We start from the raw sequence: 26,855 nt of genomic DNA, 5'->3' as shown, positions 1-26,855 counted from the left end.
GCTTCAATTTAACAAAAAAAAATCCAAAAATCTATTTTTCAATCAATTTTTGTTCTTCGAAAAGCATTGTAAAGAATAGCTTTTACTTGTTTTATGCAATTTAGTCAATGTTTTTTAAACACATTTTTATATAAAACTGTAAATTTTTATTAACTTTTCAATATTGTATGCATTAATAAGTATGCAGTAATTATCATAATGTCCCACAGTCTCGCATTTTTTCAGAATTTAAATGAAAATGGTATCATTCTAATGTAGAAATTGTGAAAAACAAGCAGAAATATAAAAAGCGGCTGTAAAAACATGAAAAGGCAAAAGGTAATGTAATGAGAGGTGGTACTAAGGAACAAACCTATTTTTTATTATATTATTATATTTTTCATTATCTTTCTCCTATTTTTTTCTTTATTTTTATCTTTATTAATTTGAATATGTATTCCATATTTCATTAAATTATATTCTTTTAATTTAGGTGTATTATTTTTTTATGTATTACTACCAGAAAAAAAAATTAAAAAATTCAAGTAATAAAATGAAATAAAACAGGAGAAGTGAAGTAAGAACAAAAATTGCTCAAAATTGCTCCCCCTAACACGAGAAAAATAAAAATTCTCGAAAAAAAATGTGGACGAAAGGACAATGTCGCTTGCTCTTTTTGTTCATAATAAAAGAAATTTTACAGTTTCACATAAGCCTTTTTGAAATGTTGTTATTTGGTGGAAGCAAAAACATTCTGTTTGTAGCTTAAGACTTCTCCTTTGTGATGATGTGAACATTTAAGGAGGGCTTTTTCGATAACTCAAAAGGACTCTAAATAAACTCTTAATAAACACGATCAATCGATTATGATTAATCTTGCATTATCATTTCACAAGTCTTCAACAGATGAATCATATTTAATTGAGTGCAAACAGGATGATGTTCCTTTAAATGATTTTACATTTTTCGATAAACAAGTCATTCAGAAGTGATTCATCAGCTGGTATGTTGTTGTCAAACTACCAATTATTAAATAAAAACGTTACTTAATCCACCCTTAGGTGGTTGGTGCCTTCCTCTCATTCAAAGGGTAATGCTATTCAAAATAGACACGCTCGTGGGAAGGTCTTTAAATGACCTATCCAAAGATAGGTCGCATGATATATTTGGAATGCGTTTTCATCTAAATATCTGAGAACTAGCCTCCAAAATTGTATAAATAACTCTTAAGTGCTTATAACTTTTGATAGGGTTGTCAGATCTTCAATGTTTTGGACGCGTTGGAAAGGTCTTTTGATTACCTGTTCAACGACGGGTTGCATGATAGATCCGGACAATGTTTTCATCGTGATATCTGAGATCCGGCTTCCAAAAAGTGCATAAATAACACTTAATTGCTAATAACTTTTGATAGGGTTGTCAGATCTTCAATGTATTGGTCGCGTTGGAAAGGACCTTTCTAAAAATGTATAACATGCTGGGGTTTCTTACAAAAACCACCCTTTTTACAATCTTCCGGACTTTAGTCAAAATCGTTTTTAGCATAACTTTTGAAGTACTTTACTAAACTTCATAATTTTCAATAGGGACTTATGGGACCCCAAGACGAATCGAATGAGACCAAAACGGTCCAAATCGGTTAAGCCAGTGCTGAGATAATCGAGTGCATATTTTTGGTGCACAGACCCACATCCCTACACACACACACACACACACACACACACACACACACACACACACACACACACACACACACACACACACACACACACACACACACACACACACACACACACACACACACACACACACACACACACACACACACACACACACACACACACACACACACACACACACACACACACACACACACACACACACACACACACAGACATTTGCTCAGAATTCGATTCTGAGTCGATAGGTATACATGAAGGTGGGTCTAGGAGGTCTAATTGAGAAGTTCAGTTTTCGAGTGATTTTATAGCCTTTCCTCAGTAAGGTGAGGAAGGCAAAACGCCTTCCTCACATTCATAAAGTGAAGACACATCCTCAAAAAAGTGTATGATAACACTTATTTTTTTATCAAAATATCTGAGATCCGGCTTCAAAAAAGTCTATAGATAACACTTAAGTTCTCATAACTTTTGATGGGTTTGTCAGATCTTCAATCTCTTCAATCTTTTTAAGGCATTGGAAAGGTCTTTCAAATACCTTTCTAATAATATATAGCATGACAGGTTTTCTCACAAAAAACACCCTTTTACAATCTTCCGAAGTTTAGCTAAAATCGTTTTTTTAGCATAACTTTTGAAGTAATTTTCTAAACTTCATAATATTAACTAGGGTCTTGTGGGACCCCAAGACGGATTGAATGAGACCAAAACGGTCCAAATCGGTTTAGCCAGTCCGGAGATAATCGAGATAATCTGGACTCACATCCAGACAAACGCACAGACATTTGTTCAGAATTTGATTCTGAGTCGATAGGTATACGTGAAGGTGGGTCTACGGGGTCAAATAAAGAAGTTCATTTTTCGAGTGGTTTTAAAGCCTTTCCTCATTGAGGGGAGAAAGGCAAAACAAATTGTGCCTATAAGGCCACATCGTAAGAAATTCAAGTGCTGGGCTGGTCTTTTCTTCGATCTTTGAACTTCAACTTCTAATCAAACTGTATGTGATGTTTGGACAACATCGTCCGAGATCCCTCACTTTTTCATTTCCTTTTCATCTAGAAGTTTGAATTTTCGATGAAATATGTACACTTTTATTTCGTACAAATGTTTTAATTGGCATTGAATAATGATACATGAATAGCAATAAATGGAATTTGAATTTGATTCAACTTGAGAAGACTATCAGTTGTGTGAAAATTTGGTCCACACACTGAAAAAAAACTCCAACCATACACGAACATGAATCCGACACGTGAGTTATACGGAAAGACACAGTTATCTTCGTCGAACAACAAGCCATTCATCATCGAATAACAAGAACGTCTTGAGGGCCGGTCAATCCCACCTGGTCAGCGGCTCGTGCTTTCAAGAAGCTATCGAAAGTATACGACAGAACAACAACAAATTCCACACCGTATCGTGTCTCGTATACGCACCGTGTGCACCGTACTCTAAAGTACAAAGTCGCTCGTCAACAACAACAACAGGTTGGATACATCGAGTGGAAAACACCACCGACCACGTTGTCGGCCGTCGCTGTGATTCACCACAAATTCTCTGACGACATCGGACTCGGCACGTTCACCACATTACACAAGGGACTTTGGCGGAGCTATCCTATCCTCTCTCTATCTGGGTATTTGTTTTCGCTTTAAAGTTTGAACCAACGAGTCTACCGCGGCCGACGCCGTCGCCGTCGAGTTATTATTATAGATGTAAAACGTTGTAACACAACACATTCAGAGACTCCCTCGAAGGTCGCCAACGGCCTGGGAGCGTGAAATAGTCACGTAGGCAGACTCTAACACTCTGGGTTTTTCACTCTACTTTTTCACTTTGAGTACCGATGCGGTTGGATATCTCTCCACGGAAGAACTGCGCATTTCACTGAACTCACTGTGGAACACTAGCTCAACTCTTCTGGTGTGTGATTCTTTGGCTATTCATGAGGTCATATTCTTGCCAAAAAACCGGTCAATATTCTAATTTGAACGTTTCTGCTCACTGCTCAAACGAAGAGAAGCGATCCAGCTACGGTGGAATGTTACGAGTCTACTGCACAAGCAACGCGACGTGAATGAATAACAACAACTCCAGCCAGCAGGCACCGCGTCGAAGCACCTCATCTGCGCCGGATCTCTAGGGTAGACCCGTCGGTTTGTTCAAGTGAAACTTGAACCCCACAAGCAACTCCACCGAACGTCCCAATCACAAGGTTCAAGTACAACTGTCGGCACTCAACCTTTACGGACTCCGGTTTTGTATTCCAGCCTGATGGGCTTTTCCAAGTGTTGGTGTTGGCCGGCAGCCGCCGGGGTTTGCTGCTGAAGAACAAACATGTTAGCGTGCATCAGCAGCAGTTGGAGCAAAGTTGGGAGAACGGTTTTACCTGGGTGCTGAAAAGACAGAATGCGTAACGTGATTTTCGAATGCTCCCAACTGCTCCTCACTACTACAAGTGCACTACTACTGTAAACATAAACAAAGTAGAAGGCTATGTTCAAGCTCAAGCGTGACATATTTTTTGCTGCTGAAGTGACTGGTTTTGAAACATTTTGAATCTGTTGATGTTAAAGTTTTCGCTGAAAAATTAAGTGCTTCGCGCATTTTTTGTTTGTAGACTAAACGATGAGTGGCCAAAATATGTTTTTTTTATTTTCCACGTGACGATAAATTGCGTCAGAAGTGGGTGGAATTTTGTGAACCAGAAGAACAATCGAATGGAAGTTCCGAGATTAAGTATCTTTGTATTTTAAGATTTGTTGACTTCGAATACCTCAAAAGCTGGAGTATTTTTTTTAATCCTGACAAAATAAATTATAGATCGATTACAATACTTGCCATTTCTTGGTATCATTTTGTAAACAGTAAATTGGTTCCGCTTTGACAGTTCTAAATTGAGGCCGCTTTGCGGACAACTATTCTGCACCCAGGGTTTTACGAGTTGTACAATATGCCGGCTGGGCTAGTTGAGGACTCGAGAAAGACGGTCTTGGGGATGCCAGCGCACAAACATACAAACACAGAGAATCGTAAAAGTAAACACACGCGGGCCACTGTTGGGTTGTGTTTGTTTTTTGCTTTGTTTTCGGACGGCAAAGTAAATTTGGCGAGGATGCTTTTACTTGCTTATTTAAAATCTTTCTAGAAGTTAAGTGAAGTCAGGCGTTGATGGTGGCAAATGGACGCAGAAATTATGAAAATAGTATTTGTTGTTGTACAAGATAACTTACTTTTCTTGTTTTGTCATTTTCTTCTTCATTTTTTTTTTGATAATTTTAGATCTGTCCTAAAACCTTTATTTTAACCTTTAAATTTGCATCTGCACTGGAAAAAATAAATTCCTTATTAGAACTTCTAGACCCACCTGGTACACAAAGCACCGTAAACCGTGGTAACTTTGATAATTTTAGATTTTTCCGCAAAATTGAAAAAATCTGGAGTTTTTTCAAGTCCTATAAACATAGCTTCTCCCCAGAAGGTCCCAGTGGCATTTTTCGAGACGAGATTTGTCTGATCACTCCTTCCGTCGGACGGGGAAGTAAATGTTGGCCTTGGTCTAACCTTGAGGTTAGGTTGTTAGCTCAATCCAGGTGTAGGAGTCGTCTCCCTGGGTCCTGTCCCGGCGGAGTCGCTTGTGGGCAGTTGGACTAACAATCCAAAGGTTGTCAGTTCGAATCCCGGGGTGGATGGCAGCTAAGGTGTAAAAAGAGGTTTGCAATTGCCTCAAAAATCAACCTAGTCTTACGCTCCATACAAAAAAAAATTGTATGGAAATTTTGCTACCAGGGGGTCTAAAAAAACCCATTTTTTTGCGTTACTTAATAAAAGAACGCTCCATTAGGCCCTTTCAAACAAAATATTCATAAAACTTACAGAAAAATGCGAAATTACATAATTGTAATATTCTTATGATGTAACACCCCTCAAAACTGGAAAAACAAGAACTTAGCTTCCAACTAACTGGGTCACATTCAGGAACTGTTTACAAGAGTGTTGAATAACCCATCAGGGCATCTGTGTGCGTGTTCTTCTAACATCTTTAAACATAAGCCGGGTTCAGCGGCCATAAAAAAACACACACAGAGAGCGACGAACAGTCGTGTGAAAGAGGCAGCAAGGAAATTCAAGGTCAGTCAAACCTTGCTGCATTAATATGTAGGTATCCCTCCCTCCATTCGATCCTCGACATCCGACAGCAAAATATGTGCTGTGTTCTCGCGCACCCCAAGTCGGGTTATGAACTGCTGCTGTTGTTGTTTTTACCGGAGGTTTTGTTTTGCTCGGCATGTACGTGTAAATATCAACAACAGCACATGGAATGGAATGGGATAGATACAGAACGGGCAAAATAACAACGCAGAACTTGCCCGATGTTATACTTTCGGTGCTGATATTATTTATTTTTTTTAGATAGAAATCGGTGCATGTATTTGTGACACAATTTGTTTTGCGTTTCCATCTGAAAAGCGAATTTATGCAACGCAACTTTCTATTTCTCGAAATGTTCATTGATTGACATTCAATTGCCTTGTTTTAAAATGCATCTAAGGCCAATGATTAACGTTTCTGTAAAAATGTGAGCAAAACGAAAGATATTACTGAAAAGAATGTTCAATTACTGATTTTTGAGATTTTCAGGAGAGTAATCGACATCACCAATACAATTACAGCTTAAACGTCAGAAAATGCAGTCGCATTTTGTTGACGATCAATGTTTGTAAACAAACAATTTTGGTAAATCTAACAGCTATGAACAGTGGTGACATCTACTTGTTGAGGTTCGTTTCAAATGTAGTATACAAGTCAAAACTCAGCTGATTTCTTGCATGCAACCTTAAGGTTACATCGCGTATTTAATACATACAAAGTCGCTTGTTAGTAAGCGTTTTAAATAAAATCCATTCTCAAGTATTGGTGATGGCGATCCGCAAACCGTTACCATGTATTTGTTTTGCCGCAAGATGTAAACAAACAAGTTTATCACCGCGAGCTTTGAAACGCTGAACACATACAGATAAATAAAAAAATAAAGTCAGAGGGAGAAATGCGATGTTTGTCAACAACAAAGTGTATCCAAGAGAAGGCGCAATCTGCGCAATGTACTTACTCTGGGCGGCCAGCTGTTGTTGATGTTGTGCCGCAGCTCGCTGAAAGGGAAACGAAATGGAACGAATTAGTATCTATTTTTGGGGGTTGATCGGGGAGGTGTTGTGTTGTCGCGTTTATACCCAATTGACTAAGTAAAGAATAAAAAGCAAATCAGGTTTCCGCTAGCCAAACAAAGTGCCACACACTGCACAGAGTTACAGTACAGATGGAGACCACGAAGGTTGTCGGTGGCAAGCCCTCTGGCAAACCTGATTTCATTACACACATTTGAAAGGTGTCCAGCCCTTTGGTTTGGGTCAAGTGTATCACGTGGAACGTATTAGAACGCTCAGCGAGTGGCACACGTGGCCACCAGGGACGGATCATTGAAAAGTTGCTTGGTCATTACATGCTGGGAGGTGGTGATCGGTGGAAGGATAACTGGATGCATTTTTTTAAACATTTTGTAAAAATGCATCACATAGCATTTTTAGATTTAACTCTATTCTCGGAAAATATTGTAAGGACTCATGCTTAGTATTATTAAGGTTATTAATGCATCATGCATCTCCGATGAATATTTGCTAGAAAAAATAAATGGAACTGCATGGCGTTCAGCTCTTGAAGGGGCATCCAAAATGTTGGAAATGCAATGGTAATCCGGTATATTTCGATTACGATGATTCTTGTTGCATTTGATTTGAAAGGATCTCAAGAATATTTACCAACATGGTAGATTCGTAATAGGTGCATTTATCCCAATTTTGTATTTTTGTAATTTTCTAAAAACAATAACTTTGATAAACTCTCGAAAAGTTTCTGAGCAGATTATTTGAACGACACCATGAACTGCAATTTTTTATTGTTGCAAATAATGTTAGAATAGTGTTTCTCATCCGGCGAAGGGGAATTTGACCCTTCTTGGGGGGGGGGGGGGATGAGGATGCCATAAGAATCAAATTATCATTTTTTTTAAATGTTTTCGTAAAAAATTTTAATATTACATGAAAGTACCAGATTCATTGAATGACTTATTACTAAGGCTACCAACCCTTGCTGAGCAAAAATCCGTACACTTTGCCGATATGACACCATGGTGTAACAAAAACTGTCAATGAATTATTTAGATAAATTAAATTTAAGCAAATTTGAGAATTAAAAATATAAAACTGTGTCGTTTTTACAGCTAACAAATTTCACGTTTGTACGTTTAAAAGTATTCATAAAATAAACCGTGATTTGAATCGAATCATTATGTTCTTAATTTTTTTTGTTAAACGATTAATAGTTTACGAAATGTCAAGTTTGCTTTTACGAATAATATCGTTCTTAGTGTTTTCACGAACACTTTTCCAGAGTTTTTTTTATTGAAAAGGTCCTATAACATGTGAAACACAACAGTTTATAGGACCTTTAAAAAACTCTAAATTTGTTAATTCAAATGTTCAAATGTTTTCACAAGTTTTAGAAAGCCTTTGAAAATGGATAAATATATTTAGTAAGGAATTTCTAAAAGAACAATTCTAGAGTTTTTTTTAAAGGTCCTATCAACATATGAAAGACAATAGTTCAAAAACTCTAGAATTATTGATAATCAAGTTTGAATTGAGGAAACCCCGGAAAACTCTTCCTTTTTAAATCAAACTCACAGAAAAATAAAAATTTCTAGTTAACAAAAGCTTCGACCAAATCAAAAAAGCAATTCAATGATTAAAAACTTGTTGAAATTCCGTTCAAATCCGTATTATGCTTAAAATTTTCTACAAAAATTCCGGCCTGTTAAAAATCCGCGAAGGGGTTCGAAAATCCGTATGGTAAGGAAAAAATCCGTACAGTTGGTAGCCTTACTTATTACATAAATATTTCAACCTATGGAATTTCTATGATATCTCAGATTTCATTTTTAAATGTGTTCATTTAATTTTTTTTCGATACATTTCTTGATTTTCTTTGAACATTATCAGTCCTTTTAAAAGTTGATAAACTTTTATAATTTTTTGTGTTTTTTTAATTTTTCGTTGAAACAGATTTTCTCTTAGGTTTTCTTAAGTAATTTTTTTAATTTTCTCATTCGTTGTAACATGAGCAGCTTTGAAATATTTTTGTAAAAATTTTCGAATATGTGCCGAGCTCAATTCAAAATTCATGTGAGTTTTCACATTCTTTCAAAACTGGCAGTTAATTATAATTTCCTTGAGTTTTTGGATTGTTTAAATCATGAGTTGTTATTTTTTAACCATCAGATATTTTATTATTTTTGAAAATTAATATCAATTTTAAAACTTATAATCCAATCCTGCGCAAAGAAACATATTTGTGATGTTTTGAATCCATACGATATCTTAAGTACATTATATCTAAAAAAAAATCTTAGATTTTTGCAACTTTTAAGCAGTTTTTTAAGCTTTGATAAATCATTGAGGCTTCAAATGAGATTTTTTGAAAGTTTTTATTTTTTTAAACAACAAAAAGTTGTTTCTTATTCCATTACAGCAGGTTATGAAAATTGTTGAAAGAAATGCTTTGATTATTTGTAAGTTGATGCTAAAGTACAAACATGACAGTCTACATTTTGACAAGTTTAGAGTTTTTTTTGAAAAGGTCCAATAAACCAAATTTCCAGCTTTTGCTTTTTGGGTGTTTTTGAAACCGCCTTGAGTCAGGGGTATTAAAAACACCCAAAAAGCAAAAACACCCAAAAAGCAAACTCCAGAAATGTGCATTGAATTTGTTGAAAATTCAAAGGGGGAATGAGGTTCTTGAAAACTACACCCAACTGGCAGTCGCATGATTGTGATGCCTGGCGACATGAAAGTATATCAGAATGTGCATGAAATCTGTCTTCATGCATTTTTTGCGATATAGGGGTATGACATTTTTGCCCGTTACCGACATTTATCGACATTACCGACGGCTGATTGATTGTATTGGAGAAAAAAAAATCTAAACAGAACAAGGATTGAACCATCAACTTCTTGGTTATTGATCCGACACGCTACCACCGTGCCATGGACGCTTGATGAATTGAGAGGGACAGAGCACCAACATAATCTTCTCTCTGGAGTGTTGCTAGGGAACGCGCCAGCATTATATGTGTTGGTGAGAACTACAGATCGCTGTCATGTTTAAACGCGGGCAAAAATGAGCTATGAGCTTGCAAAAACTGTTAGAAAATGTAACATTTTCTGCAGCAAATCCACTGTTGCAGATTTTGATATATATTTTTCCTTTGGGTGTAGTATAGGGGGGAATGATTCGAATAAGGTTGAGAACCATTGTATTAGCATAATGAATAATGCACAATGAAGATCGAGAATTATTTCAATAATTTGTGAAACAGGTAAACTGGATAAAGTCTTATCATTATACACTATAATTACTTGCAAAATAACTTGCACTCCGGACCGCTGCAGGGCTTCCACGTCCAGGGATCGGCTGCGCTGCTGCCGACCGGTGGGCGGCAAATCCATGCCTCCGGTCCGCCGGAGCAGTTTGTTCTTGAGGTACGTCGACATATCTTCCGATTTCCAAACACTCAAATAAATTCACCTGCTCTTCTTAAGTATTGCACTTGATACTTTTTATTCTGGTTGCATCATCGCATTTTTCCTGCTATTTGACGGCGGATCTTCTTGCACTTTAATTGTTTTAATTGCACTTTAAACCACACGTTTAGCCACTTCAAATCATCTTTCAACTGAAATTCTTGCCATTACGGCTTATGACTGATTGGTTTGTTTATGTCAGACTTCGGTGGGATGGTTCTTTCTCCCTAGTTGCACAACAGCACAATTGATCATTTCCGTTCGGCAGGTCTTCGTCGTTGCGTCTTGGTTGTGATAAAAGTGCGCGTTGTAATCGTTTCTAATCGGTGTCGGTTCTCGAAAGAACGAGCGCTTCGTCATCGGGTTGACTAACGCTGAGGACTTTGTCAAATGATAATGTTTGCCCGCTGGACACTCCAAGCGCTTCTCTGTTATCGTATTTCGCGTCACGTACTTAAAACGGACCTGTTATCACCAGCCAAGGAGGCGTATGGGCCAAATTCAACCAACAGTGCGAATTGGATCATCCCGGCACTGCAGTAGGCAAAATCTGCATAGCTGCTTACGTTTCGTACGACAAAACAGCGAGCAAACGCCATTACATCACGCCGACCCTCAGTCGGTCATTGGGTTGATTGGTCGGACAGATCTGCTGGGACAGGACGTACGTCAATGCAGCTGATCGTCGTCATAATGGAGAGTAGTAAATTGCCGTTTGGAGGCGCGCAAAATGTAAGTGATTGGCCAATTGAGAGTCAGTGAGAGAGATGTGGAACCTGAGCCAGAGTGAACAAAACCATTTTCGCCATAAACGTGTCATCCGTAAAAACAAACAAATCAGTCAGGCATTGCCGGCTTAGGAAATTTTCCAACTGCAAAAAGATGTCTCGACGTCAACATCTGAGCGTTTCACAGACTAGAGAATTATTTGCAAACTATTTTATCACCTTTCCCGGGGCTTCAGAAGCAAAACCGTAACGAATTATCTCAATTTTGCCATTTGCAGGTTGTTTTTGCTCGGCCACCAATCAATGGGCAAACACGAGCAGTCGTCCACTTGAAGTGGATTTGTTCTTACTGCCTTCCCCCTCTTTAAATGATAAAGTTGATGGTGATGACGATGATGTACGATGTCATATGATTTGCATAAATACTGTCGAGTAAAGGTTGGGGTTTTGGAAGATAAAAAATCTTAAATTGTTTGTTCTTCTCTGGCTCTGGCTTCTGTTGGGGAAATGATGAAGCTCAAGTTGTGTGAGATTTAAAAATTACACGAAGATAAATCTTGCACTTAAAATTCCTAGAATTTTAGACCAAGCAAAATGAACATGAAAACTAAACTTCCGAAATTTCTTTTTTTCTATCTACATTTACATACAAACAGAAATCACGTGTCGCTTCCATAAAACGCTAGATAAAAAAAGACAATCCACAAACAGGTGCAAAGCAACAAACCCGCTCTCATATTGGACATTTCGTTTAGCAGTTTGCCTAGCTTAGACAATGAAACAAGCAGCATCAGCTCATCTTTCACGTGGTTATTTTTGCACACACACTGCATGCACCAACGCTAATCGGTTACAAGTGTAACTCGGCAATTGTGTATACACTTTGTCATTTGATACGGTGAGGTTAGGTTAGAATTTCGCTGGTTTTAGGAGAAGAAAAAATCTCTACCGACAGAGTGATACCAAATTCTGGATCTAGATTGTCACACCAAGGTAATCATCCTAATTAGCAAATCTTTACTTATGAGATCGTGAACTGCGCTGCTAATGTGATTAGTGGTCCAGTATTAATCTTGACTAATTTGGATGTTTTGGGCGTTAATAAATAACATCACCCATTCGACACTGTTTTGCTCTCTTTGGGAAATTATCTTAATCGAGCTATCATCAGTGAAACGAAAAAAAGAAATCTTTTCATTCAATATTAATTTTATTATTAATTAAGGAGGTCATTTTGAGCAACTTTCGTTCTGCAAAAACTTTATTTGGGACCATCCATAAACCACGTGGACATTTATTTAGGAATCTTTTACCCCCTCCCTTCGTGGACAATTGTCCATACAAAAATCTTTTTGTATGGATCGTGGACAATCGGCATACCCCCTAAAATGTCCACGTGGTTTATGGATGGTCCCTTTCTCTTGTTTTATGTTTTTCTTGTTTAATTTTTAGTATTTTAATTTGCATTTATCTTGTTTAGTTTATGTTTGTTTTTGGTAGTATTTGGCATATTTATTTATTTATTTATTCGTCAAACATACGTAGACTAGGGGAAATTCTCGTATGTTTGGCAGGTTAAGCACTCGCTCCTAATTCCGTCCAATTTGCTGGTTTTCACTATTTAAACAACTAATTTTGCAAAACTTTTGATAGAAACTTGCTTGCTCACTTCTTATTGAGCTATTTATCACTCGACTTCAGTTTAAAACGCTTTTAATTAGCGTTAATTGACTGTCAAAGTTCTGACCTGCCAACATTAGAGGCACGCTGGAATTAGATGCGGTTCCCCTACATGATCGTTGCTTAGTTTCTAATTACAAGGGGGGAACATCTATCTTTGATTGTAGAACTGTTTTTTCATGGTGGATTTTGTCATTGTGAAATCGATTATGTTATTATATTTGTTATAAGTTTCCATCATTCTATTCATGGGCCCGTGTTTAGCGTAGTCAGTTCTGTGAAAATGCAATGCGAATGGCTCACGTGCTCTCAATACGCGTGTGGGTTCATAGAAATTTAATGTTTGTAACAACTCTGGAGAATTAATTCGGTTTGCAATTAGATCATTTACGAACGAAAGAGAAGCGAATTCACGACGCTTTACAAGTGTTTCTAAGCTTATTAACATACAGCGTGCAATATACGAAGGAAGGGGAAACACTGTCCACCCTAGTTTACGAAGAGCAAATAGTAAAAATTGTTTTTGCACTGATTCAATACGGGTTTCGTGTGTTTTGATGTGGACTCCACACGACGCTACAATATTCAAGAATAGAGCGAACATAAGCTATGAACAATGTTTTCAATGTATAGGGTCCTTAAAGTTATAACTGAATCGTTTTATGAAGTTGAGCATATTAGTTGCTTTGAATACCATCGTGTTGTAATGTTCGATGAAAGTCATTTTAGAATCAAGTATGACTCCTAAATCTCTAACATTTGAACAGGTTTCAACTATCTGGTTGTCTAGTTTTACGTTTATATTTGGCTTATTTATTTTTCTGCTGAACAAGATCGATGTACACTTTTAATGTTAAGTTGTAAAAGGCTACGACAGCACCATTCAAAGAATATGTTGATTTCGTTCTGGAATCTTGAAGCGTCAGTTTCGTCTTTAATTTTCATAAACAATTTCATGTCATCTGCGTAAATCGAAACGTTGATATGCTTAAATATAAAGGATACATCATTTACGTAGAGAATAAAAAGTAATGGGCCTAAATGAGAGCCTTGAGGTACCCCGAAGTAACATTGATGAGCCTAGATATGAGGCCATTAAATTTAACACATTGCGTGCGTTTTGTTAAGTAAGATTTAAGCCATGAAAGTAGATTAGAATCAATTCCGATTTTATCCAATTTGAAAAGAAGCATAGGAATGTCCACTCTGTCGAAGGCTTTGCTAAAGTCAGTATAGAGTGTCTGTACAGAGTTATCCATTCTTTTCTATTCTACCACCTCCTATCATTACATTTTGCCATTCTAATTTTGTCATGTTTTTCCAGTCACTTTTCAATTTTTTGTTTGTTTTTCATAATTTCTGCTATAAAATGGCACCATTATCATTTAAATTGTAAAAAAAAACGTAGAAGCATAGTCTGGGACACTAGAAAAATTTCTGCTTACGTCTTTTTACTTAAAAAAAAAAACAAAAAAAAAGAAATGTTAGTAAAAAACGGGTGTACCCCATTTGGCATAATGGACATTTGGCATAACGGGTTTTCAAGATGGACGTTTGGCATAATGGACGTTTGGCATAATTGGTCCAAGACATCAGGGACGTTTGGCATAATGGACGTTTGGCATAATGGACGTTTGGCATAATGGACGTTTGGCATAATTATTACTAGCTTGTTTTTTTGTTAAGTATTTATCATTTTCACAAACGAAAATGTATATTTTAACCCTTTTTATATTACTTAAAGAGATTATCATTTTTTTTCTATAAAAATAGGTATCTCTATATTTTTTCCCCAATAGTAAATTCTTTCCTTTTTGAATAATTCACAATAAATCTTTTCAATGAAATTTTGATATTTTTATTAAATAATTAGTATAAAGAAGAAAATATCTCTTGTTAGCTTAAGATTTTTCCCCTTTCATTATAATTAGGAGTAATTTTTTAAATGAAATTTTCCCTTCTTTTATATGAAATTCATGATGAGAAAAACCTCTTCAAATCTTCGACAATTGAGCTTTTATAATGCAATTTTCCCTTCTTTTGATCAAAATTTTACTTGAAGAAGGAAATCTCTAAATAAATTCACATTTTTCCCTTCTTTTTTCGAATTTAATCTAAAGAAACCTCAGAACTGGGCAGCACTCATCCGACACGAGACTAGCGGAAAGATTCACAGACACAGAGATCACAGTTCTAGATGACCGAGAGAATTATGCCCTCGAGTCCATTTTCAAGAAAAAGTTCATCCTTCAAAACAAAAAGTGTTCTCTACGGGAACTGAACCAGAGACCTGTAATAGACTAACTCAATGACTAAACTGCCTTGGCCACAGCAGCTTGGTGACACAAGAGTAGTCAGATTTCGATGTATGACTCTTGTTGCAGATTTACTGTTTCAATTAATTAATTAAATTAATTGTTTTGCAGGTGTGAGTTGGTCCCATTATTCTATCGAGTTTAGCATTGAGCTCTCTATAAATTTTGATGGAATTATACTCTCGATCCTGTATTTTGGGTGAATGGATGTCGATGTTGCTTTTCTTTAAATATTTTGCAATTAAGTTTTTTTATTCAATTTTCCCATCATTTTTATATTTAACTTGAAGAAGGAAATTCTCTTATAGATGTTGTCTTTAAACATTTATATAATTTCTGCACATTTTTTCTCTGTTGGTTTAATTTTTGCAATAAAGTTGTTTATGGAATTTTCCCTTCTTTTATTTATTCAATCCTTATCTTAAAGAAGGGACAACTGCCCAAAAAAAATAAATGCTGATTAAATGTTATTTTTAAGAGAGGTAGGTGAAAAACATAAAAATATTGCGATAGTCAAACATTTAAAGAGTGTCAAAATGTGAATTTACTTTTCCTTCCATGAGTTGAATTTTATATAAATAAATATAAATTTTATAAAAAATTTCATAATCGAAGTTAATTGTCAAATATTCGAAAAGTATTGTTTTTAGAGATTTTCCCTTCTAAAAGTTGAATTTAAAATAAAAGAAGTGAAAATTTCATAACTCATTTGTCAAATATTTAAAGAAAGAAAAAATGTACATCTCTTATTAAGGATGAATATTAAAGAAGAAAAAATTGCATAAAAACAATAATTGCAAAATTTAGGAAAAAAACAAACTGCAAATTTTTTGAGAGATTTTACCTTATTTTAGCTTTAAAATAAAAGAAGAGCAAATTGCTTTAAAAAATTTAAATGTATTTCGTTAAAGAAGAGCAAAATGTACATACATTCTTTAGGTTGAATTTGAAAAAGGAGGGAAAAGGGTAAACAGTATAAAATCTTTATTGCTAAATTTCAAAGACTGGCAAAACTTACATCACTTTGTGGTTGAATTTAAAATAAAAGAAGGAATAATTGAATACAAAAAATTAGCTGCAAAATATTTCAAAAGAAGACAAATCTCAATATTATATAATTATGAAAAAAATGCATTTTATATTTATGAAAAATTGCATTTTCAAGCTTTATTAAGGAAAAAAAAAATACATCTATTGGGAGAAAATGACAAAGATACTAGATTTCTTGAATACAAAAATCATTTTTAAAGTAAAGTTATCTGCTTAGAAAAAAGGAAAAAAACTATAAATTATTATTCTTTACAAAAAATAAATACTAATTGAACAAAAAAAAAGCTAGCAAAAATTATGCCAAACGTCCATTATGCCAAACGTCCTTGATGGGTTTTGAACGAATTATGCCAAACGTCCATTATGCCAAATGTCCATTATGCCAAACGTCCCTGATGTCTTGGACCAATTATGCCAAACGTCCATTATGCCAAACGTCCATTTTGAAAACCCGTTATGCCAAATGTCCATTATGCCAAATGGGGTACACCCCTTTCAACCCATAAATTTTCTAAAATTTTCTTCAAAAATTGGTTGACAATTTATTTTTGACGATTTTTTAAATCGAAGCCCGTCTAAAAGGTGGGGTTGGTTTGTAGAGGGTTAATTTGAATGTGGAATATCTTGCTCAGTTAAAAACCGAAACTTTTAAAATGATATTTTTTGCAATTTTTTCAAATTGTAATGCAACTCTCATCTCAATCAATCAACTGAACAAAATTTAAAAACAGTTTTTTTTTATATTTTTGTTTCAAATTTGAGCTAATTTTAACCCCTTCCCGCCCAAAGCGAAATTGAGATTTTTTACGTTTTTCTGAAATACTCGTAATTGGATCAACCAAATTAGATGAAATTTTAATGATTATAAGTTAACATTCTATTTAAACTAATGCAGGTTGAACCAGGTTAAAAAAAATGCATGGTTGCAGAAAAGTTTAATTTTGAAGACAAAAATCAGTGGTGCTCTGGAGTAACCATGGGCGTTAGAGGGTTAAACAAAAGTTAAAATCAGTGAAGAGATAATATGTAATTAGTAGTACTGCAATACGTTATTTTGACAAAAGTGATACGTATGCAAATTAGGCCAATGCTTCTTTTAGTCTTATACTTTTTTCAAATTTCTTTAAAAATAACGGGGGGCACAAAAAATTACTGACTTAAAAATAAAAATGTATTCAAACAACTCGTTAAATCGTTCAAAAAAGTTAAAAATTTATATTACAGGCCACGGTTTCAACATTTGTATAAAAAAGTGTTTTGAAATGCATTACACATCTGTCCAGTGTTTTGCAATCAAAAATTTCAAAAATTTCTTAGTATTGACGAAAATTTTATTTCTACGAGAAAAAAAAGTTTTTGCGGTGATGAACATTGGAATTCCATAAAAGTTCAAAACATTTTTAAACGATCCCAAACATGCTAAATATGATTATCAATGCAGAATAGAGCATTTTAGATTGTTGTCAGTTGATTAAACTTCTATTTTCAATTAAATTTTCAAGTTTTTTGAAACAAAAATATTTTTTTGCCTCCTTGATTTTTTGGACCAATTTTGAAGAAAAATATTTACAACGGCCACATTGATATTTTGCAAATTTTTGCTAGTAGGGTAGGGTAGTCATCAATAAGACACTTTTGGTTTTCAACTTTCAATTATTTTTCTATTTTTTTATCAGCATGTTTTAATGAGCTTTTTGTTGCATTTTCTTTCTTTTAGTGTGTTAACATTGACCAAAATATGAGATCGATCCGACATCTACAGCCAGAGTTATTCAACTGTCTCATTGTAGACGCACTTGGCAGGAACAATGAGACAGCTGAGGAACAATGAGACACTCTACGAAAATCAATACTTTTCTAGTAAAACATCATGTTTTTGTATTGTTCCATTGCAGGTAACTTGCCTTGAACATTTTAAAGCAATTTTGCCAACATGAAACTTTAATTAACAAAAGTTATACGTACTTTGTATTTCTGGTTAAATGACGTTAAAACTTTAAAAATATGCCAAAAATCACTTTCAATTCATGTTTTGAAAGATTTACATGGATTTTGAAATGGTTAATGAAAACTAATCAAAGTGTCTCATTGTTACCCATGAGCTAAAATGAGTGGGGAACAATGAGACAGCCCTGGATTCTGGGTATATTCTAAATTTTTGTCAAACCTAATGAAAGGACATTGTAGCCCAATTCAATCCCTTTGGAACGTCGAAAGAAATTTGAAGAAATATTAGTTTTGGTGTAAATGGCAGCCTACGAGTGAAAAAGTATTTTTTGTCCATTATTTACTTTTACACCCCAGAATCAAACATTTATGAATAACTTTTCAAGGGAGCGTCCATAACCAAAGCCACTATTATAGCAGACGTGTATCCAGTAGATACACCTTTCCCCCAAATATGAGCCTGATTGGTTGAAACTACGAAATCATCATTTTGTGATTCTTTTAGTTTAGTTGTTTTATTTTTAATTGTTTTTAATTTTAACTTTTAAAGTTGAAAACGACGAAATTAAAAAAAAAGAATTTAAAAATCTTTTGGCTAAGACTAAGAAACTTCTTTACCTATTACTCTAGACTTTTTAAAACTTTGGCATGACTGTTTTTTTAACTGGCCAGAAATTTTAAGTTTCGATTTTTCAGTGTTTTTAAATGAATGGACTCAATTGTACAAAATTTCGATTATCCAAATCATAAAACCACAAATAAAATGATTTCAATTAATTATTGAGCGATCCCAAATCATAAGAAAAGCATTTTTTTTAATTCTTCAACAATGCTATACACTAATATATGTAATTTTTCTCATAAAATCTTGCAAAGGTCATTTCGTTAAGATATCATACCACTGATTAGTTTGAAATTGGAGGCGACACTTTTACATCATGTAAAGTAAAAAAATCATGGTGGAAATGAATTAGTCAGCACGTTTACTGATATAAGATTAACTTTATGGGGCATTCTAAATTTTTATGGATTTTGATCAAGATAAGTTTTTGTTCAGGTCTAGCCATCAATAACACCGGCTCAGATGAGACACAACGCTTAGAACAAACGACACTTCCGGAGAATTGAAATTGTATGCAGATTTCCACAATTTATTCACTCAAACCAGTTTTCCAGTTGACCATAGTGCGTTGCGCTATTCTACAACTGCACACAACTTTTGTGATTCAATCAACAACAAATAGGTCACTCTACCTACTACAAATGAGTTACACACCCGATGTAATAAAAATATCAATTGCCATTAATCACTTTATTGCTTGTACTACATTTTTCACACTTCTCGTCGGTTCAATCGATTCGCGCTGGTAACTGGCCTTGCCCAACTCTGCCTTAGAAGCTGCACCAAATTCACAGACTGCGGCTCGCTGGGTTCAATCACCGTTTTGGCTGATTCGATTCACGAAATGCTTCACCCATGGAGCGTGACACATTTTTTCCAGATTTCGAAAAATATCATCTGTTTCTTCATTCTTCATCACAAAAAAAAAAAAACAACAAGGGCAACAAACACACCTCACTCATCGGTTTTGCAAACCTGAAAATGACGACGACGATCAGATCTTGGCCGCGACCGAACTGCAAGTGGCTGGCGAATTGCGCGACTTGGCGGCGGTTCTCGCGGAGTTGAAGAAAACAAAAACAACAAACCCAGCTGAGCGATACGCGACTCGACTTGGACAGATCGCGCGCGGATACTGAACACGGTTGCCGCTCAGAGTTGCGGTCGCAGGAGATATCGCTGGAATTGAGCGGCTCTTTTTCCAACTTCGAGGGTGTGTGCGTTTTGGTGGGTCGCGAAGAGGGTGGTCGCGTGCGGTCTTTATCCAGGCACCGCCACCACCGCCGGTGAGGATGAGGCGACGTTTGCGCGCGCATCAACTGTCTAAGCAGGGCTTGAGCTATGCGACCCTTAGGGGAGGAGTGGCAGCAGTTGGAATCACTTTAAAAAAATGATTCGAGATTTGTTTGTCAAGCAAACCAAAAATGTGCATGTAAGTTGTCTGTTTGATAATCGTAGAATTAAAAAAAAAAAAAACAACTGAACACCGAACTTTATCTACTATATTTCTATTGAAAATGCACATACTGCCAATGAAAACATGTTTTAGCTTTAACCTTATTGACCTTATTTGATGGTTTGGATGACATGGGAAAATTGTATTCTAAGAGCAATTAAAACAAAGTTTTGTGGATTTCAATTTACCATTAAATGAAATTCAAAAAAAAATATGAATCTTTCAGCCAGTCGACAACCAATCAAAAAATCACTAAAAACATTACTTTATCCACCTTTAGGTGGTAGATGCTTTCTTCTCATTTATATGGAAATTTCGCCGGAAATATCGATTTTTCGATTCAAAAAAAAAATGCACCGCCTTTGAAGAAAAAGGTAACCTGATTGCTCCAAAAATACTCAGTCACTCGCAAGCACAAATCTAGCGCGACGAATAACTGCTCTGATGTATTCCTACCGTTTGTCACTTCCACACCAATCGTTACTGAACACTCTCTCTTTGTTCTCACTCTCACTCCAATCGGGTAGTGCCAGCGAAAGTTCAGAGAGACCGATTTCATTATGTTGCTCAAAGCTGACTAAGAATAGTTTGCGATCAGCTATGCTTTGATCATTTAAGAAATTGCTGAAAATCAATTATATCAACACCCAAAGGAAAAATATATCTCAAAATCTGCAACAGTGGATTTGCTGCAGAAAATGTCACATTTTATAACATTTTTTGCAGCAAGCCCGTAGATCATTTTTGCCCGCGTGTAAACATTTCAGCGATCTGCAGTTCTCACCAACACATATAATGCTGGGTCGTCCCCGAGCAACACTCAAAAGAGAAGAATATGTTGTTGCTCTTTCACTCACTTTTAATCAAGCGTCCATAGGGGGATGGCGTCGCTATTTTTAGACCACGTTTTCCACTTTTTCTCATCGAAACCGACTACTTTATCGACTTCATTTTGCTGGGCGAGATAGGACGCCGTCTATTTTTAGACGATGACTCAGCACTTTTACACTCTTGCGCTTAAAAAAACCAGGTGGCAGCACGATGTAACGCCACGTCCCTATGGCGCGATGGTAGCGTGTCGGATTAATAACCAAGAATTTGATGGTTCAATCCTCGTTCTGCTATATTTTTTTTTGTTTAGTACAACCAAAAAGCCGTCGTTAATGTCGATAATTGTCGGTAACGGGCAAGAATGTCATACCCCTATATCGCAAAAACTGCATGAGGACAGTTTTCATGCAGATTCTGATATACTTTCATGCCGCCATGCATCAAAATCATGCGACCGCCGTTTGGGTGAATAATATTTTGCAATTTTGTTGTTTACACAACATCAAAGACACATTTGGCAGCAATGTCCACCATGTCAAATTCTAATTGACGGCTAACTTTTGTAATGCAGGCCAAGTGAGCGCCACGCTAGTATGTTTTAGGCTCTCTCCTCTCTGATCATATTTGTGTGTGACTCAGATTGACAGACGGAGTATGCAAAGAAATTCACGAAGTATTTGTTTCGCTGAGTGAAGCGATTGAGCAAGCCGCTGGCAGCCCGCGTGTTCTGTTCGCTCACGAATGGTTGCGCGCTTCAGTCTGCAAAGATTCATTCAGTGATGAGTGAGTGATTGCTGATCTTTGAACTAAAAATCTGGACCCTTGATGCCAACCCGTGCGCTCTTTCGTGGCGGTCAGACCCGGCCATTTGAGGTTATGTTGCAAATCACCCTTTTTTTTGTCGTCTAAATAGTTTTTTAGCAAGACTTTTTAACAACTACATGGTACTTTACAATTTTCAATACCAAGCTGGGCGACTTGACTTGAAATTAAAAAGTTCATTTTTCAAGTGAAGATGGCGGAAAAGATAACGCAAATCATTATAGTTTGTTTTCTTATTTTTTACTTCACGTGAAATTTGAATTTTGTTTTTATATATATTTTTTTATTTTGATCTTGATTCAACTATTTTGCAACAAGAAATGAAAGATGAAGATGAACAAGATTTATCAACGGCTCAAATGTTATTCTCCATTTCTGGAGTTTTTTTTAATAGATCCTATAAACATATGAAACACAAAAGTTTATAAGACATATTCAAAAAAACGCTAGATTTGTTGGCATTGTTGTATAACTCATGTTCAAGTTTTTGTTTATCTAATCCGATTTTGAAAAATTTTGCAACAAAAATCGGTTTTGTAATCGAATAGAGCAAAAATGTTGTTCAAGTGCAAAAGTTTTCTAGAAAAAATATATCATCATTTTCATAATTATTACTGATCACGAATCAGAGGTCCGTTTTTTGATATCTCGTGACGGAGGAGCGGTACGACCCCTTCAATTTTTGAACATGCAAAAAAAGAGGTGTTTCCCCGAAACTCACATTCCCGAAAAGACATTTCCCCGAATGCCACATCTCCGAAAAGACACTTTCCCGAAATGTCATATACCCGAAAATCATTTCCCCGAACAATCCATTTCCCCGAATGGCGACTTCCCCTAAAAACCATTTTCCCGAATGGCCACTTTCCCTAATTTTCCACATCCCCGAAAATCATTTTCCCGAATGACCATATCCCTGAACGGCCATTTCCCCGAACGCCACTTCCCCAAACCTGGTCAGGCGGGTATGCCCGTTGTCCAGAACCGCGCGCGCCTGACTGGGTTCGGTGAAGTGGCGATCAATGAAGTATCATGTCCACAACTGAACGTTCAAAAAATTCCGAGTTTTTTTACGAGCGTTTTATTCCAGCTTCACTTAAATTTTGAATATTTTCCTGGTTTGTGGAGTTAAAGGATTCGAATTCCGGATTCTGAGATTTAGTTACTCCAACTGCATTTCAAAAAGAACTGACTACGCCGAATCCAACAAAAACTCCGACTATGAAAAATGATGTAGAGAAGGAGAACCGAGTACATATTTCTAATGAACAAATCTAAATAGCTGCGTGATGCTTAATACATTTGCCTATTTTTCTCATTTCGTCGCAGTCGAGCTAACTTGTCGTACGTCGATTTTGGGCCAAATTGAATTAAGAAAGCCATTTTGTGCAGCTCACAATGTCTCATCTTTTGACCTACATAGATACCCAAAATTCGATTTCAATTCTGAGATATTCAATTAAAACCGAAAAATGTCGTCTCGTGTTAACTTGACACACTCTGAAAATTACTGTAAGTGCGACAACAGGCCAAAGAGGTTTCAGATCAGAATGCGTTTGACACACGTACATGCCCGACTACCGTGAACGTTCGTAATTATAACTCGGGACCTCAGCAACCAAATTCAAACAAATTTCAGGACAATGCACAGAATGGTCAACCAAATAAAACGTGTTTGTTATTGTTTACATAGCGTGCTCTATTTTTCGTTTGTTCAAGGTCAAACACTAACACGCGTTTTTCTCGGAACGTCAAAAAGCGACAAACGACAACGGTTATTTGTTTTTTTTTTTCATATTTAAACACACCTAGTAAAATTTAATATTAAGGTCATACTTTTGTGAAAATATCCCTAAAAAACAATTAAGTTTATATCTAAGTTAATATCATTCGGGAAAATGGAACTTTCGGGGGAATAATCATTCGGGTATGTGTAAATTCGGGAAAACGACAGTTCGGTAAAATTCAGGTAAATGACATTCAGGGATATGGAATTTTCGGGGATTTGGAAATTTCGGGGAAATGATTTTCGGGAATGTGGAATTTTCGGGGAAATGATTATCGGGGATATGGGATTCGGGAAAAAGGGATAAAACCGTTTTTCAATAGTTTGCAGCTTGAAACGGTGATGAGATAGAAATTTGGTGTCAAAGGGACTTATATGTAAAATTAGACGCCCGATTTGATGGCGTACTCAGAATTCCGAAAAAAACGTATTTTTCATCGAAAAAAACACTAAAAAAGTTTTTTCCGTTACTCGACTGTATAATTTTTTGGAACATGTCATTTTATGGGAGTTTTGAAAAAAATTCTTTTTGCGTTTCTCTTTGTTTTGTCGTCCGTGTCTGTCACGGGTTACCATGAACGGCCATGACCAACATTTTCAAAACTTTTTTTTCGTAAATTCGCGATAACTCGCGTTAATTATAAGTAAACTCGTTATGTTTATATATGGGTAATTCTCTACCAACTCACACGAAATCGGGAAAAGTTGCCCCGACCTCTCTTCGATTTCCGTGAAACTTTGTCCTAAGGGGTAACTTTTGGCCCTGATCACGAATCCGAGGTCCGTTTTTTGATATCTCGTGACGGAGGGGCGGTACGACCCCTTCAATTTTTGAACATGCGAAAAAAGAGGTGTTTTTTCAATAATTTACAGCTTGAAACGGTGATGAGATAGAAATTTGGTGTCAATGGAACTTTTATGTAAAATTAGACGCCCGATTTGATGGCGTACTCAGAATTCCGAAAAAACGTATCTTTCATCGAAAAAAACACTAAAAAAGTTTTAAAAAATCTCCCATTTTCCGTTACTCGACTGTAAAAATTTTGGAACATGTCATTTTATGGGAAATTTAATGTACTTTTCGAATCTACATTGACCCAGAAGGGCCATTTTTTTCATTTAGAACAAAAAATTTCATTTTAAAATTTCGTGTTTTTTCTAACTTTGCAGGGTTATTTTTTAGAGTGTAACAATGTTCTACAAAGTTGTTGAGCAGACAATTACAAAAAAATTGATATATAGACATAAGGGCTTTGCTTATAAACATCACGAGTTATCGCAATTTTACGAAAAAAAGTTTTGAAAAAGTTGGTCGTCGTCGATCATGGCCGTTCATGGTCACCCGCGACAGACACGGATGACGAAACAAAGAGAAACGCAAAAAGTAACTTTTTCAAAACTTTTTTTTCGTAAAATCGCGATAACTCGTGATGTTTATAAGCAAACCCCTTATGTCTATAAATCAAAATTTTTGTAATTGTCTGCTCTACAACTTTGTAGAACATTGTTACACTCTAAAAAATAACCCTGCAAAGTTAGAAAAAACACGAAACTTTAAAATGAAAAATTTTGTTCTAAATGAAAAAATGACCCTTCTGGGACAATGTAGATTCGAAAAGTACATTAAATTAGCCATAAAATGACATGTTCCAAAATTTTTTACAGTCAAATAACGGAAAATGGGAGAATTTTTAAAACTTTTTTAGTTTTTTTTTTCGATGAAAAATACGTTTATTCGGAATTCTGAGTACGCCATCAAATCGGGCGTCTAATTTTACATAAAAGTCCCTTTGACACCAAATTTCTATCTCATCACCGTTTCAGGCTGCAAATTATTGAAAAACACCTCTTTTTTTCGCATGTTCAAAAATTGAAGGGGTCGTACCGCCCCTCCGTCACGAGATATCAAAAAACGGACCTCGGATTCGTGGTCAGGGACAAAAGTTACCCCTTAGGGCAAAGTTTCACGCAAATCGAAGAGGGGTCGGGGCAACTGCTGTGTGAGTTGGCGGAGAATTACCCATATCAAAATTTTTGTAATTGTTTGCTCTACATCTTTGTAGAACATTAACACTCTAAAAACTATCCTTGCAAAGTTCGAAAAAACACGAAATTTTAAATGAAAAATTTTGTTGTAAATGAAAAAATTTCAATGTAGATCCAAAAATATTTACAGTCAAGTAACGGAAAATGGCTGAGTTTTTTTTTTCATCAAATCGGGCGTCTAATTTTACATAAAAGTCCCATTGACACCAAATTTCTATCTCATCACCATTTCAGGCTGCAAACTATTGAAAAACACCTCTTTTTTCGCATGTTCGAAAATTGAAGGGGTCGTACCGCCCCTCCGTCACGAGGTTGCAAATATTTTTCAAAGTTTATGTCGCCCTCATAATCAAAATCATGGGGCAAAAATAAATTTGTCCAATAAACTTTAAAATTTCAATGTTAATAGACGTGCAATCAAATAAAAATATTTCAAAATGCATTTTAAAGCGTTGATAGTTCTTCAGATGCTCTCCCCTATCATTTTTCGCGCTTTATTGGTCATTTCTGACACAGTTCGAATGTCTCAAATACAGACAAAATAAACAACCCCCACACTCAAGCCACACCATTCTGTCTCAGTGGGATAATGAACGGAATTTTTCTTCCTTTTTCCTTCGTCTTTTTTATATTTCTTCTTTATCCTCACTCACTGTCTATATCTCAAATCTCTTCAACAGGTGACTTTACGCGCCGCGATAGCGTTTGACAAAAAGGGTCGCGGAATGACAACCGTGCGCGCGAGCCCGTCAAATTGACCTTCAACCAGCAACCGACCGCTGCACCGTACGATTCGCGACTCAGCGATTGCAGGCCGCGTGCGAAAGTGGCGGTGGTGGCGACAAATCTCAACGCCATCTAACCGGAGAGCTCAGCCGATTATCGCTGGAGCAACGTTTGAAAGGGGCGCAACGGCGATTGATTTTGGTTATGTTTGAGGGACCTAACGATTCGCTTCCATAATTTAACTTTTTTTTTAAATAAAAATAGCTTGAACTCAGTTGTCCGAAATTTCGAAATCACCCTTTTCACAAGCTGTCTCAGTTATGTCTCTGTGTGACTCTAAGTGGCTGAGTGCACAATAAAGTGCAATGAGATGGAAAGCGCACGGTGAATATAGGCTTGCAGTTGGTGGCCGTCGATGGGAAAAGTAATCGATCCGCGGGATCAACAAACAACTGCCAACTACCACAACGGTAGCGATGACGAAAAACAACCAGAATAGAAATAAATGCACACTTTTTGTTATGGGTTTTCGAATCGTCGCAGCCGAGAAGG

The 26,855-nt window shown here is 36.1% G+C and overlaps 2 protein-coding genes and 1 long non-coding RNA gene across 17 annotated transcripts in view; 1 reads left to right on the top strand and 2 right to left on the bottom strand.

Moving 5' to 3' along the window:
- The window catches only part of LOC6037777, a 142,983-nt gene that overhangs the window by 75,029 nt on the left and 41,099 nt on the right, over nucleotides 1–26,855 (bottom strand). Inside the window, 1 exon segment of the mRNA XM_038262201.1 lies at nucleotides 6,769–6,808. Coding sequence (XP_038118129.1) covers nucleotides 6,769–6,808 — 40 coding nt within the window.
- On the bottom strand, nucleotides 10,273–20,026 carry LOC119769505. Of its 15 annotated transcripts, none has more exons than XM_038262205.1 (3): nucleotides 19,590–20,026; nucleotides 18,914–18,942; nucleotides 10,273–10,521 (listed from the first exon to the last, which is right to left on the bottom strand). In XM_038262205.1, exons 1-3 carry the CDS (start codon nucleotides 19,950–19,952, stop codon nucleotides 10,488–10,490), a joined length of 426 nt encoding a protein of 141 aa, XP_038118133.1. In that variant the 5' UTR covers nucleotides 19,953–20,026; the 3' UTR covers nucleotides 10,273–10,487. The 15 variants fall into 15 exon arrangements, with proteins under 15 accessions (XP_038118133.1, XP_038118142.1, XP_038118139.1 ...); XM_038262214.1 differs by lacking the exon at nucleotides 18,914–18,942 and adding an exon at nucleotides 16,100–16,109 and having other exon boundaries at nucleotides 10,273–10,443; XM_038262211.1 differs by lacking the exon at nucleotides 18,914–18,942 and having other exon boundaries at nucleotides 10,273–11,070.
- On the top strand, nucleotides 11,938–26,575 carry LOC119769507. The gene is made up of 2 exons (XR_005278392.1): nucleotides 11,938–12,015; nucleotides 26,258–26,575. It is a non-coding gene; the product is annotated as an uncharacterized LOC119769507 (long non-coding RNA).

The sequence above is a fragment of the Culex quinquefasciatus genome, chromosome 3, assembly GCF_015732765.1.
Source record: "Culex quinquefasciatus strain JHB chromosome 3, VPISU_Cqui_1.0_pri_paternal, whole genome shotgun sequence".
NCBI lineage: Eukaryota > Metazoa > Arthropoda > Insecta > Diptera > Culicidae > Culex > Culex quinquefasciatus.
The sequence above is the reverse complement of the archived record's forward strand: the minus strand, read 5'-3'. Positions and strand labels throughout refer to the sequence as shown.